Raw genomic sequence first — 14,527 nt, 5'->3', positions numbered from 1 at the left:
ATTGTTGCATTGAAGCTTTTCTTTAAACTTCTTTCAATGATGCCAACAACTTAGAAATACTGTTACAGATGTAAATACGTATAAATACAATTAAAAGTAAATAATAAGTAAATATAATTAAGATCATTCACAATAAAATAAGGATTAATGTCATTCTGTTTACATATTATGCGCCATGTGTATATCGAAAAAATGTATATGTACAAACAAAGATACTTCCTTGAATAAATTAAAATACCACATGTGTTCGTTTAACATCTTTGTATTTATTTTTTACATAGTTCTATTGTTTATTTTCCAAGACAACGAATTAGAAATAAATGTGTCCAAGTGGGATGTCATATTTAATAATTGCTTCATAGCTACGACACTGTCAAGTATACGTGCTGATGATCCCGTCCATAAAGCCTAGAAAGATAAGGGGGACATGGGAATTGGTGGGGATTCATGGAAATGACGACGTATCGACCCTTAAATAACGGACCAAATTCCCGAACGTTATACGACTCAACTCGCACGTACCGTCGCGGAAGCCTTCAATTGAGAGCCTCTGGTTTAGAGGTCAGTCAAGGGCACCTTTCGTGACATTCGTCGAATTTACTAACGAAATTTTTCGATGTAAGGTTGACGTACCCTCACGCACACATTATGAAACGTACTGCTTCTTGTTGAAATGTCTTTATCATTACGCGATACAGTTCATTGATAAGATGTGTTCATGAGATGTCATTTCATGATGACGTAGTCATGATCTAACGTTCAAGGTGTTTGAGTGAATTGATAAGCAGTCACATGTAATTGGAATTTGCATGATGCAACTGAAGATTGAATATTAAAAAGAATTCTGATATTCGTTTCCGCACAGGTATAATTATAACTTCGTAACTTTTAATTGGATATTTGTTAACTAATCGATAATTTTAACGAGAATTCCTAGTGCACACGCCGTTTTCAGGTTCCAATTCTCCTAAAGAAGCTTGGGAGCAAAGCTTCGCTCTTTCTAAAAATGCTGCTTGAGCATCTTGCACTTTATCTGGATTTCCTTTCCACGTTTTCAATGCTGTATTCTTTGAAAAGTAAGATTATTGGGAGAACTGTATTTTATAAATAAATGAACTGTGAAATTATGAGAAAGTTTTCTATTCTAATATGAGTTAGGATATTTGAAGATACTTGTAAAGCACGTCCGTAGCAAAACGTAAGAGGCCAAGGCTTTCTCCCTTCGTAAGCGTTAATAGCGTTTAAATTTAAAACAGCATCTTCATCCGATTGTCCTCCGCTTAGAAATACAACCGCTGGTACTGCTGGCGGTACTGTCCTCTGTAAAGCTGCTAACGTATGTTCGGCAATAATCTGTACATATGTTTTAATAATTTGTAATTAAAAAATACCAAATATAATGCCACAGTTCCATATTTCACTTTAGATTATTTAAAAATTATTTTTATGTTAATAGAATATCGTGTTGGATATTGCAGACTTCAGAAGAAATTCGAACTACAATAGGTAGTTAACAATCGCGTACAAAATTATACGATACGAAACTTTATATAACAATTGAAATTGTTTAACAGATATTGTGTAAGTAAAGTAGATATTGTACCTGCGGCGAACAATTGGTAGAATTTTTTATTCCCGACAAAACCATCGCTACCTTTAGGATCATACCTTCAAGGTAGATACGATGCTCTTGTAAAATACGAAACAAAATAGACAGTACTTCTTCGTGAACTTCTAACGCTCTATTTATTCCATGGGTACAGTTTAATATTTCGGGTTCTATTATAGGTACCATTCGTGCACTCTGACATATACTGGCATATCTGCGAAAGATGAATTGTCTAGTTATATTACATAAATATATATTTGAAGTACTTACGAGTTTTGTCAGTAAAATTTATTATATTGATAAATAGGGTGTTCAACGAAATGGTGTGTATGATTTTTCAAGCAGTTCCGAAAGTATAAAAAAAAAGATATTTCAAACAAAAGTTGATCTGTTTTGAATCTGATCCTTTATAGAAATAAGCGATTATAAAAGCACTGGAATTTGTAGTTGATTCAAAACAGATTAACTTTTGTTTGAAATACTTTTGTTATTAGTTATATGTACATTGTTATAAAATATTATTCTGTTAAAAGTCACTTTGACTTTTTTAAATGTTTGATTTCATGGCATTGTAGCTGATGCCGAGATAAATTGGACGATCTATAATAGAACGACCTCCAGATGACCTTGAGTTCAGAAATCTTGAATTTACTAATTCATGGGAATCGATCAGACGTTTGTAATAATGTTTGTGTTGTCAACAAATTGCAAAAAATGACTAAAGTACTTTTCATTCAACAGAAGATAATTGTTATTTTAACTTTTCTACATGGGATTGTATATTAGATCTCTTATCCGTATATTTATGCTTATAATAAATGTTCAAATTGCATGCCACTTTCTGCGATATAAAGTTTCATTCTTTTCAGTAAATTTTAAATAAATTAATCAAAACGAATTAACTTTGATTGAAATGAAAAATCGTGCACACCATTTCGCTGAATACCCTGTAGATTCGAATGTACAGAAAATAATTTGTACAATTAATAATAAAGTTAATTTATTTGTAGAAGAAGCAAAAAATGTATCGTTAAATGTACAGTTAAGATACCGATAATGTATGTACATATGTCACGATTGATCATGTCGAATCATTTAAAAATGTGTAATTATAACGTTAGATTGATAATATGACGTAAATAAGTATATACTTTCTTTCTTAATGCTACTGTCTATCGTAAACATCGAACGGATCAAAGTGCAAGAATGGAGATCCTCCTTCAGCGGTTGACTTGTTTTAATAAAAATATTAACATTGCTATTTTCAAATTAACAGTTTTCTGAATGCAACTTATGTTGAAACAAACCATTATATTTGATACAGAATATGTTCAAAAAGTACACACATAAGGAAATAACAAAAATCCTACTTAATTTGATTTCTAATTTAACTTATCTCTTCAATTTCAAAAGTGCAATTTGATTAATTTTCTTCGATACAGGAAGGAACGTAAGTATTTAACAATTCGGGTCACTTTCCTTAGGTTTGTTAGGTAAATAAAGAAAGAAAATAGAATTTGCATCTTTGCAGTTAATCGATTCTGTTGCAATTAAAATGGTAACGTGTGTTCATCAAAATTGAACCTTGCAAAGACGTTCGCATTCGTAACCATGGCCAGTTGACTCGGCGTGGTCTCTGAGATTGTGAATGTGCATCTCCATTTAGTAAAGTGACAGCCATCTCGTTTATATTGAATGCATCTCTCTTGCAAATTGTCCAGGCCTTCCGTAGTATTTTCGTCCTTCGAACTAAATAATGGGACCAAGCCCTTATCGACCTTAATGCCGGGTACGACATCTCTCTGACGTAGCAATTCGATCAATTCGACGTCATCGGATGTTTTCTGATAAACTGTCTCGTGATGCAGAATAACAGCACTTATGTATTTTGAAAATTGAGACTGTGGTAGAAAAACGTAAATACCGTATATATGATACCGATATGATACCGTAAAGTACGAGAATTAAAGGTGATTGAATAGCTATCATATTATATTTCATGATATCCCGTTTATAGGTTAGATAAGCAAATAAAATCTGCAGGTTACATTATAATGAGTTCACCTTATCTGCAGTGAACAACATTTGCCGATAATCGCGACGATTAATTTCGGTATTTTCCACGCCGATCTCGTCGAATCGTTCTTGAAAAGTTGAAGGAGACTCGTCACAAGCTAGCAGTCCTTTTCCTGGTACTACGATCGCGTCTACGATTTTACGCAACTCTTGACAAAGAGCTGGTTCTAACTCCGTGTATTTAGTAATGGGCGATGATATCTGATTAATAAATATATAACAATTTTTTACGAAATTTTATATGACTTTAAAATAAAGTTAAATTAACATTAATATCCTAATTCATTCATATTATAATGTACGATTGTATCGTAATTGTAAGTAAACGATATTTCTAAAGTGATATTACATTTTTCAAGCAAAATAGTTAAAAGAAAAAAATGCGGTTTTGAAATTAAATTATGTGCAAGAAGTTAATGGGAATTGATAAAATTATCATTTGTTGAGCAAATGATTTCTTGATCGAAAACTATAATTAAAATAATTTTTGTAACACTAGAAGGAAAAGAGTGAAATTTTTCATAACTTCAGGACTATGAACGAAGTTGGGAAGGTCAACAACCGTGTTGGCACTCGGACAAGTTATATTTAATTTCGAGTAACAATCACTGAGCGTTCTGATCCTATAATGTTGTAGCAAACGACAGACATTTATTTAGTACGACTCTTACACTTTCTAAGGGTAATAATCATTATCAAACATTGATATAACGGCAACAAAGTCCAATGACGATATAAAATATTATACCGTAATCACAATTACGCTTTTAAATTGTTGATTTCTTTTTAAGTTTAGATAATTTAACATTGGTAAACATTTTTTGAGCGTGTTAGTAATAAATTAATCGTTTTACGTCTACATATTTATTATTTGCACACAGAGGAGTTAATATTTTTTTAAAAAGAAGGTTTTATTATAAAATTGAGATTTTTTTGTTAATGCTAAATTGTATATCATGAAATAGGTCCAATACGATTTTTATGAAATTTTTATTTTGTATATATCTTTTACTACTGGTAAAATTTGGTAGTGATTTAAAAAAGTAATTTCATAGTGATAAAGATAATAATGATAATAGTAGGTTAATGACTTACTTTGTCTCTGCAGTTACATTTATCCCCCAAACGCTTCATTATTTTAAGTACATAAATAACGCCAAGAATTTTAGAAAGATAATAAAAATTAGGTGTATTTTTATTTTAATATAGGAACCATATTGATAGGAATTTTAATAAAAATTTGATACTGAAGTGAAAAGAGATAAAACAATTGAAAATTTATTATCTACATAAGAGTAGAATACAGGTTTCTTGCAAAAATCAAAATGCGATAATAAGGAAATCAAGAACCTTTTTCTAAAGAGTTACAGTAATATTTAGTCATGTAAAACAGTAAATATGTTTAAGAAATAAATTTTAGTAAGAGAAAAGATACGGTCAATTGTTAAATTAAAGATTAAAATATTTCATTTACGTGATGTTTGTAAACCAAGCGCCTAATTATAGGAACTAATGAACTATTGCCAATGGATGAAAATGTAGTAACAAAAAACCCTAAATATCTTACGTCACTATATCATGAAAAATTGCCTTAAGTTTTGACAAATTTTTGAAATGGAAATCGATGAAGGAGACTTTTGTAATTTGTTAGATCGAGGTTAGTTACGTGCTAGCGGGATGTATTAGAATATTGATAGTGCATATGCATTTAAAAACTATTTTATGGTATTTTGTTGTTAACGTATCCGCTTATATGTGGTTCTTATATATTATTTCGTATGAGAACACTTCGTAGTAAAAAAAATCTTCAATTATAATGTAGGAGGTTAATCGTAGATGCGATTAAACGGTAAATAAATGTTAAAAGACATAATACATAAGTTTAATACGAATTTAATTGATTTAGAGAATTAATAACACGTTACGATGAGTAATAGAGAAAAAGGTGATTTACGACCAGAACAATGTATAAAATTGAAAGACGAAAGAGAGAGGAAACAATCACTGTCCTCGCAGAGTGATGACTCCGATTCTAAGAAAAAAAGACGTAACACTTGCAGTAAGGACAAAAGGAAAAAGTCAAAGCATAGGAGTAGTTCTAGCAGCTCCAGTTCATCTAGTGTTTCCAGCCATGAGGTTAAGCACCAAAACGATAAGGAAAAGAGAAGCGACAAGTGGGATAAAAGATATGAAAATGGTGTTAGACCATATCGACAGAATCCAAGGGAAGGCAGGGGATATTATAAAGGGAGGAGTGGATACTTGGATAATCGTAAACGTACTTTTGGATATCGACCTTATAAACATTCTGGATTCTATGATAGAAATAGACACAATAATTCGCAATATAATAGGTATAATAATGAAAGGAGAGGTAATAGGTTCTTAAATCATAACAGTAGAAGACCACCTTATGATAGGTCTAGAAGTAGAAGCACTATGGATCATGATCATCAAAGAAACATAAAGGATTCAAGTGAACAATCTAGGGAGAGTGAATCGAAGGAGAGATATGTGAAACAAACTAGTGCTGAAAAAGCAGAGTTAAAAAGGAAAGATACAGATGAGACTCATATAAAAGGAAAGGAAAAGAAAAGAGATGAAGACATACAAGATAAAGCTGACAATATTCGCAAGAAATCAAAGAGGAAAAGATCTTTGTCATCCTCAAGTTCCTCAAGCATTAGCAGTAGTACTGACAGTACTAGCAGCAGTTCTAGTAGTAACAGTAGCAGCAGTAGTTGTAGTAGTAGCAGTACAGATACTTCTGAGGATGAGAAAAAACGCAAAAAAGCAAGAAGAAAAGCTAAAAAACTAAAAAAGGCTATGAAAAAGCGTAGGAAGAAGAAAAGGATGAAGAAAAAATTGAAGAAGAAATTGAAAAAATCTAAGAAAAAAACACGAAATACTGAAAAATCCAAAGAAAGTGTTTCTAAAGATAATTCACAAGAAGTATCTGAAAAGTCAAAGGCAATGGCACCAATGACAAAAGAGGAATGGGAGAAAAAGCAGAGTGTAATACGTAGAGTTTATGATGAAGAAACTGGAAGATACAGGTATTTTTAATAAAAAATACAAATATATTAACAATATGTAAATAAAAAATATATATTTATAAGTAACTTAATGCTTTCACAGGTTAATTAAAGGTGATGGAGAAGTCTTAGAAGAACTAGTAAGTAGGGAGCGTCATAAAGAAATAAATAAGCAAGCAACTAAAGGCGATGGAGAGTACTTCCAAGCACGCTTGAAAGCCAGTGTTTTATGAACTATTTTTCTATGTATGCTAAAAAAATACCCTTATATAATAATTACTTTATTGTCAGTGTTAAAATCCTGTATGACAATATGTTTTGTAATGTCTCAGAGGAAATACTTATATGTTGTACATCAATGAAACCTGTCTACAGTGTGATTTTAATTATATTACATGCACACAACGTTTTATCTAGGACGTTAACGACCAAATGTTGAAATATAATCAGCAACGAATATAATTTAGATTCTAAGCCAGTTTTATATAGTTATATTTTTTTCACACTATGACAATTTGTGTTCATTATCATGTATGAAATAAAAAAAATCACACCTTTGGATACATTATAAAAACTAAACATAATGTAATAATATGTATGAAGAAAATTTGTAATTATTCATTATTTCGATGAACCACTTACATTATTTTCATAAATAAACAATTAATTAATGATTGGTAAATCAAGATATAAATTTTATTTTCTTATATGAATAATTTTCTTGTTTCGTATATACAAATTATATTACACATCTGTTAAATTTATATAACCTTCTGATAATTTTTTTTTAATTATCGAAATATAAAGATTACTTTTTTTCTATGGATATCAGGATAACTGATAAGTGATTAATGTAAAGATAACATTATTATAAAGCATTTAGAAAAGTTTCGTTTTATGTATATTAAATGCTTAATACAAATTCTTATTGAGTATAATTAGTAGTGAAAAAATACAATTTCATATATTATGTATGAGAGTCAATACAGCTGAACAAGAAGGCTTGTATGACCATCTCGATATAAAAGATCATCTGCGATTATTGCTCGACATAATGGGCACGAATATTCTTGATTCAACCAAGTTAAAACACATGTCTCACAAAAAATATGCTTACATTGCAATCTCACGGGCATTGAATATTGATCGTGACAAATTGCACAAATTCCACCGGATGCTATTAATTGCTCTTTCGATGGCGATGCTCCTAAATTCTGTAATTCAGTTAATTATTAATTTTGTTTTATAAATTTATATTCTTTTATTTACTCTAAAGTATGAAACATACCACATTTTGAAATAGCTTCCAAATAGCAGTTTGAAATAATTTTATACACGAAAATAAATCAGTTCCTTTGCTTACTATATACAATAAAGAAAGTAATACTCCAAATATCTTTTCTGAACCTTGATAACTTTCAAAAAAATAATATAACCATGGTTGAATAGGTGCAACACATCGGGAAAGTTGAGATGATGCCTCCACCATAACAAAATATTTTCCCTAAAATAACATTGTCATTTGATTTCCTAATTAACTAATAATATTTAATAACCATAGTAGAACTTACCCTTTTTCGAAGAGCCAAAAGTTTTGAAGGCAAACATGTTAAAAAAACTTTAAAAATAATAGTAATCAATTTCAAAACAAGATCTTTTATTAAAACTGACCACAGTAATTCCCAAATGCTAAGAGATTGTGTATATGAAAAAAATAGATATGTATCATATTCAAAATGAATAAAAACTATACATCCAATAATATAACACGTAATAACTAAGAGTGATAGCCAACTTTTATTGTTTTGTTTTGCAATTTCACGTTTTACAACGTTATTAGTATAATTAAATACAACAACTAATACTATAAAGTTTAATATATTGGCTCTGTGATCATACAGGCCTTTGGCAAAAAGAATAAGAACAAAAGGAATATATCTTTTAAGTCCTTTAAAGAATGCACGTGTTCGTGGACTAATTCGCACTGCCTCTGCTGTAGTGTCTTCTATATCATTGTTATTATTGTTGTTATTATGATTAATAACATTATTACTATTATTATTTTGGCTTTCACCCACAACTTCATTAGCAGCCTCACGGATATTATTTAAAAAATTGTCTGTTGCAGTTGTTTGATGATGATGATGATTATCATGAACTGAAACATCATTCATTGTTTGATCTTCAACATCAATGATATAATTATCAGATGAAAGAGGTACAGGCTCTATAGGAGTTTGAACTCTTTGAATATTCAATAATGTGCTTAATGAAATGCCTGGTTGCTGCAAGTATAAATAATTAAATTAATATTATGTTTGTATAAAAATTTGTAAGATACATATTAAAAATACATTTGTAATACATTTTCTATGAGGGGCCTAATTTCATCTATAGTAGAAGATATATTATTTGAAAATATTCTAGAATGTTCCATTGTTGTGTTTCTGAAATTTAAATCTTTTATGCAAATAGATGGTATAGATTGACGTAAATACAAAAATTATTATCAACATGTACAGCACGAAAAATATATACATACAGTATAAAACTTGTTCATTACGCTTTCTTTAGGAAGCATCGATTAACGTCAAGATAAATTATCTTAAGTCCTTAGAAATATAATTATATAATTAGTATTAACACATTTGATAAACTGCAGAGTAGGAGAAAAGACATTTTCGTATACTAAAAATCTAATATTAGGACGTATAACCACAAAAAGAAACCGACATACTAGAGATTTGTATCAAATTCATTTCATAATTGAATATTTAATTTAAAACTCCTTACAAAACATTAACTTTTATACTTTTTACATTACTGTACTTTGATAGATAATTTTAAAAGTTTGATTCATAATTTTTGACGTAGGAAGATATCGAATTGCGCCATTTTCTTTAAGATTATTCTTAACCGATACGTATGTACCATCAGAGCTATGAATATACACACGTACAAGCGCCAGGTTTAAAATTATAACTTGCTAATTAATTCGTTCAATAAGTACTTCATGCATAGGTATAAAATATATGTGGGTAACTTTGTTAAGTTTCACATCATCTGCTTTTCATCATTTACTATAAATTAAAGTAAATTTCAGTTTTGTGGTCGTTCAATGATTAAACAAAAATTTCTGTAGACTTGAAATATTTTAAATAATTAATAATAAGATATACTACATTAAAATTTGATAAAAATTCACATAATTTATGTATAATATAATAATTTATACACACGTACATTATGTTTAATACTGTATATGATAAATATTGTTGGTTTAATATTGTTGGCAAAAATGTAAGAAACTTTATTTTCGAATATTTTTTGTATGCTTCCCTCGTTTACGTTTTCCTCTTGTCCCTTGGATAGAATTTAAATAAGAATAAGTGCATTTGGATGTTGGTTGTTCAACCGAAGCATTAACAGCTCTTGTCCAAATGATCGATGCAACTGCACCCAAAGCTCGCGACATGCACAGTAATATTTGATTGAATTCCATGTCTTTCAGCCCATAGAACTTACGCAATAAACGTAGAATAAATTACAATCATAGTATAAATAGGTGAAAATTAAAATAAAATTGTTATTATACTTGAAAAATAGGCGCAGCAATTGCATTTTGTTCGGGATAAATATTTTTTCCTTTTGCAGATTTCATCATTGTAGAAAGAATTTTAGTGATGGTTTGTGACAACTAAGAATAAGAATACAACTATCAATTTTTTGCTTAGTAACTCTGAGAGGTAAAAGAAGTTAATTAAAAAATACAAGTTCGAATAAGAAATTCATAGACTTAAATCCTACATATTCGAGAAGAACTATGAATAAAACTAAAGATACCCAATACGTATACATTACACATGTATACCTTTACACCAGAATCATTTGGTAAATGTTCTCTTGCATAATTTTCCAATACGGTGTATTTCGGATCGCAAATCTCTGCTTCTTTGTAGCCAGCTAATCTATCCCTCTGAATTACACTGGTTATATAGTTCCTTAACTTTTCTTCCTTCGATTCTTGGCCAAGAAGGCGCTGTATTTTTGTTTGGAATTCCATATACTAGTTCATTAAGGTAATAATTATTCACGAGTAGTTATATGTTTTATATCGATAATAATTCTTGTAATTATTGTAGAATTATTCAATTAATCGAAATCGAAAACGTCATTACTTCTGAAATTGTGCCGCTTTTAGGTTCCTCGGTATATGCTAAAGCTCCTGCTGCAAGAGCCTGGTTGACATATGATTGAGAAGCACCGAGTATTTCTGTAACATGAACGCCAGGTATTCCGCCATTTTCATCTCTATAAAAGTATTTTGTGCTATAAATTCTATAAATGAAAGGGTGTATATAGCGATAAAAGGAAATTTTTTAAATTTTAGTTTAAGTAGTTTATGGAGTATTTCTATAATATGAACGCCAACACTTCTGTCATTTTCATTCTATAAAAGTACCTTGTAACATAGATTTTATAAATCAAAGTATGCATCAACAATCGCATTTTTTAAAAATGCGCGCAATCGTACTTCTAGAGAATCGCGAGGAAAGAAGCTTTTAAAATCTTGATTTGTAACATTCTTTTAAATTATTTCTTGTATATAAGGATATGTAATTTACTTACGCGTTCAGAACAATGTATAATCGAAGGAAGTCCATCAACGATTTCTTATGGTTTTTCGAAATGTCAAATGCGTTACATAAACATTCTGATAAAAATTCTATCCAGTCGCCGTTCTCTTCTTCCAAGTTCTTCAATTCGCCTTTAGCGATTAGACCGACTATTGCCGGTAGCGTTGCTAGTAATTCCATACTATCTTCATATATGTACTTGAAGCATAAATAATAAATCTCATAAAGGAAATTTCAACTTTCAACAAATTCAATCAAATATTTTAATCCGACTTCGTTACTCAAATCTTTTATACTTTGTTGTTTCCTAGCTTTAAAGCATATTCCATTTGATTCTTTTCTTAACTCGTTAAATAGGAAGGAAGGTAATGCAAGGACAATTAGTTGTTAATTTTGACTACAAAAGTGTAATTATATAGTATTCATAGTATTCGGTGTACACTAAAGAGCCCGTTTTTAAATTCAAGTTTACTATAAAAACATTATCAGTTAGATATTAAAACTCACTTCCCAATGAGTATAACTCAAGGCGCCATTTTTTAAAGCTTCATTCATGTGGCTGCGAGAATCAAAAACGGTAAGAGCCACTGACAGTTTTCCAAGAGGAGACGTTGTTTTTGGTAACGTTTGAAGCACGGAACCGACGATTCCACCACCTGGTCCTGACCACCAATCTTTCTTCTTTTGACGTCGTGTAGACCAATCAGCGATTAGCGATGCTGTTTGTTCTTGCGTCGGAACATCCCCGGTTAAAAGCAACCAAAATACAGATTCCGCACTTGGCGACTTTCCTTTTCGAGGTAACAGCGTAACAACTTCCGGTATCGTTAATCCCCTATATCTAATCTGCACAAAATGAAATTTTTCACTTTTAATTCTGTATTAAAGTGGTTAATTTCGTTTAGAAAGAAATGTGTTATAGTATAATAAACGTCACCCCATATTTTGGATCAATCTCAGAAGTTTCTCTAACCATAGTGTTCACTCCATTTAATCCTTGATAAATATTTTCCACGGTGATCTGACTGATCACCGACGATCCATGTTCTTGACGGATATTTCTCAATATATCATAGTGTATGGGAATCTTTTCGCACAAAGCCTCCTTTAAGTTTACGCTTGTGCTAGGAACACCTCTCGTTGTACTCACCTTAACATTTAATTCATTTTTTTCATATCCTTGCAAAAGTATAATATATTCTTGTAATAATGGTAAAAAATATATCGTTGTTTTTTCCTTTCTGTTCTTTTAAAGAAACGGTTAAGAAATTTATTTGTCAAGTGGCATATAACAAATCAAATAAAGACAAATCATTATCTATGCGGAGAAGGAACTTTGAGGTAATTTATTACCAGTAAAGAGATATTTTTATATAATTGAAAGCATAAATGGTATCATATTCGCTTTCTATTTATAGACCTTCGAGTTATCAATATTGCAGATAGCGATAAAAATTTTGAAAAGCAAATTGGCTGCGAGTAACCTCGTACATCGGTAAATCAATTCCAACCGTCAATACGTGTCGTTGTCCGTGGAAATTAATGTCGCTGTAATTCTTCATATTCTTTAGAATCACCGTTCGCACGAGGAATCGCAGTCCTCTCCAAGGCTGAAGCATCTTTCCCAAATTCGTCTTCTAAGAAGATCCTCAAACGTAGATTTTCATCATTTTTATAATGAAAGATTGTTAGAACGTTAAGAGGAGACTGATCAATCACATTATTTGTTTACTGCTTTTTAGTCTTAGCCTTACGTAAATTTATTTCTGCAAAATATAGTATGAAATTTAGTCATTGCTTCGTTCCAAATTAAGAAAACAGAGGTCGTATTACAATGGTATTTTTTGTTGCAATATTTAGGCGGTGATGCTCTTTTGTTTACTTCTTGTTCCCTGAACGTTTGCTATCATGAAGTTTTATGTCCATATGTAGATATTATTCTGTCTTTGAAAACGCAGAACATTAAACATTAATCATTGATACCTATTGTTGGTAACAGCTTTTAATGATACTTAAAGGAATATTTTTAATTATCAGTATTTCCATTTCTTTTTTTTTTTTCGATATTAAAGTAATATATTTTCAGTGTAATTTTCTAGAATCTAACAAAACGCAAATCAGGAAATGAATAAAAAGATCAAAACGTATTTTATTTTTGCTTTCGTTTCTTTTTTTATTGCATTACTCCTGCATACAAAATAACGCGTGATATTTTGTATGTAAAACAACGCTTATTCGACACACTCTCGATGACTGTACAAATTAGCGTCGAAATTTCTGTACCTTGTCTAGAATCACTATTTCGATACAAAGATTTTTTTTACCAACGAACACATGTTTGTATGTTAATGTACATGTTGTTATGTAATGTACAGTTTGTATGTCGCTCTATTCGATATATTCAACATTTACGTTTATTCGTGGCCTACGCGTATACTGGACAACAAATTGATCGTGGAAATTAAATAACAATCGATTGTTCGTGTATCGTTCTCGATTTTGGCAATTATCATAAAATGTTCATAAATGATCGTACAACGAGCGTCGAACTTTGTTAAACGGGAGAATCGGTTTCCTTATCAATCGCTTAATTGTTGAGCCAATAATATTATGTTCTTACGTTAAAATACGTACAAACGACAACAACAGATAACACGTACTTTTCAGAGATCTGCATACGTATAGGTGTACGGTATTTCACAATATCAATAGCTACGCTTACGGCTAGTGATTAATTCCTTAACAGTATAGTAAAATATATGTATATTGTATACACTATTGCTTGATCTGAGGTAACTCTCAATAACACGCTATTATTACATTTATTTCTTCGCTATTATCATCATTTTTATTATTAACATTAATATTAATATTATTATTATTACTATTATTGTTATTATTATTATTATTATTATTATTAGTTTTATTATTAGGCCGAATGCATTATTGGAAAGTGAACTAAAAATATTAATTTCGTATACTCGAGGTTCAATATAATAATAGAGCAACAAACTATACAATAAAACATATCACAGAAAAATAGAGCGAACTTTATTGCGTTTGCAATTACAATAGATCTTTTAATTTTTCACCAAAATATGAGTTTTAGAGGTGTATATGGAATAACCAATTCTAATCTATAAATAAATTTATCTCTGGTACATATATTC

The 14,527-nt window shown here is 30.3% G+C and overlaps 4 protein-coding genes across 11 annotated transcripts; 1 reads left to right on the top strand and 3 right to left on the bottom strand.

The window, feature by feature from the left end:
• Positions 1–246: 246 nt before the first annotated feature.
• On the bottom strand, positions 247–5,062 carry LOC139997857 (fructose-bisphosphate aldolase). The gene is made up of 6 exons (XM_072021878.1): positions 4,781–5,062; positions 3,674–3,886; positions 3,194–3,510; positions 1,604–1,823; positions 1,174–1,353; positions 247–1,067 (listed from the first exon to the last, which is right to left on the bottom strand). The coding sequence occupies exons 1-6, from the start codon at positions 4,817–4,819 to the stop codon at positions 921–923; spliced, it is 1,116 nt and encodes a 371-aa protein (XP_071877979.1). The 5' UTR covers positions 4,820–5,062; the 3' UTR covers positions 247–920.
• A 258-nt stretch (positions 5,063–5,320) lies between these two features.
• On the bottom strand, positions 5,321–9,616 carry Rnft2 (ring finger protein, transmembrane 2). Of its 4 annotated transcripts, none has more exons than XM_072021715.1 (5): positions 9,263–9,616; positions 9,086–9,180; positions 8,292–9,005; positions 8,009–8,224; positions 5,321–7,934 (listed from the first exon to the last, which is right to left on the bottom strand). In XM_072021715.1, the coding sequence occupies exons 2-5, from the start codon at positions 9,155–9,157 to the stop codon at positions 7,701–7,703; spliced, it is 1,236 nt and encodes a 411-aa protein (XP_071877816.1). In that variant the 5' UTR covers positions 9,158–9,180; positions 9,263–9,616; the 3' UTR covers positions 5,321–7,700. The 4 variants fall into 4 exon arrangements, with proteins under 4 accessions (XP_071877816.1, XP_071877831.1, XP_071877799.1 ...); XM_072021730.1 differs by having other exon boundaries at positions 9,086–9,167; XM_072021698.1 differs by having other exon boundaries at positions 9,086–9,616.
• LOC139997488 (uncharacterized) lies at positions 5,612–7,084 on the top strand. Its single transcript, XM_072021681.1, has 2 exons — positions 5,612–6,741; positions 6,824–7,084. Exons 1-2 carry the CDS (start codon positions 5,612–5,614, stop codon positions 6,951–6,953), a joined length of 1,260 nt encoding a protein of 419 aa, XP_071877782.1. The 3' UTR covers positions 6,954–7,084.
• On the bottom strand, positions 9,265–14,525 carry LOC139996744 (citrate synthase, mitochondrial). 5 transcript variants are annotated; one of them, XM_072021360.1, is made up of 10 exons: positions 14,018–14,525; positions 13,191–13,301; positions 12,869–13,123; positions 12,295–12,507; positions 11,865–12,203; positions 11,350–11,555; positions 10,899–11,031; positions 10,592–10,786; positions 10,316–10,417; positions 9,265–10,240 (listed from the first exon to the last, which is right to left on the bottom strand). In XM_072021360.1, the coding sequence occupies exons 3-10, from the start codon at positions 12,974–12,976 to the stop codon at positions 10,031–10,033; spliced, it is 1,506 nt and encodes a 501-aa protein (XP_071877461.1). In that variant the 5' UTR covers positions 12,977–13,123; positions 13,191–13,301; positions 14,018–14,525; the 3' UTR covers positions 9,265–10,030. The 5 variants fall into 5 exon arrangements, with proteins under 5 accessions (XP_071877461.1, XP_071877587.1, XP_071877402.1 ...); XM_072021486.1 differs by having other exon boundaries at positions 12,849–13,301; XM_072021301.1 differs by having other exon boundaries at positions 12,869–13,301.
• Between the last annotated feature and the right edge of the window lie 2 nt (positions 14,526–14,527).

Source organism: Bombus fervidus, chromosome 1 (assembly GCF_041682495.2).
Source record: "Bombus fervidus isolate BK054 chromosome 1, iyBomFerv1, whole genome shotgun sequence".
Lineage (NCBI taxonomy): Eukaryota > Metazoa > Arthropoda > Insecta > Hymenoptera > Apidae > Bombus > Bombus fervidus.
The sequence above is the reverse complement of the archived record's forward strand: the minus strand, read 5'-3'. Positions and strand labels throughout refer to the sequence as shown.

Coding starts and splice junctions, on each gene's coding strand:
- LOC139997857 (XM_072021878.1), bottom strand. CDS start 4,819: ATGAAGCGTTTGGGGGATAAATGTAACTGCAGAGACAAA. Junction 3,511..3,673: donor TGTTGTTCACTGCAGATAAG/GTGAACTCATTA, acceptor TTTCTACCACAG/TCTCAATTTTCAAAATACAT. Junction 1,354..1,603: donor CTACCAATTGTTCGCCGCAG/GTACAATATCTA, acceptor ACATATGTACAG/ATTATTGCCGAACATACGTT.
- Rnft2 (XM_072021698.1), bottom strand. CDS start 9,157: ATGGAACATTCTAGAATATTTTCAAATAATATATCTTCTACTATAGAT. Junction 9,006..9,085: donor TTAGGCCCCTCATAGAAAAT/GTATTACAAATG, acceptor TTATACTTGCAG/CAACCAGGCATTTCATTAAG. Junction 7,935..8,008: donor GGAAGCTATTTCAAAATGTG/GTATGTTTCATA, acceptor ACTGAATTACAG/AATTTAGGAGCATCGCCATC.
- LOC139996744 (XM_072021301.1), bottom strand. CDS start 12,976: ATGCTTCAGCCTTGGAGAGGACTGCGATTCCTCGTGCGAACGGTGATT. Junction 10,418..10,591: donor CAAATGATTCTGGTGTAAAG/GTATACATGTGT, acceptor TCTTATTCTTAG/TTGTCACAAACCATCACTAA. Junction 10,241..10,315: donor TTGCTGCGCCTATTTTTCAA/GTATAATAACAA, acceptor TTATTGCGTAAG/TTCTATGGGCTGAAAGACAT.
- LOC139997488 (XM_072021681.1), top strand. CDS start 5,612: ATGAGTAATAGAGAAAAAGGTGATTTACGACCAGAACAATGTATAAAA. Junction 6,742..6,823: donor GAAGAAACTGGAAGATACAG/GTATTTTTAATA, acceptor ATGCTTTCACAG/GTTAATTAAAGGTGATGGAG.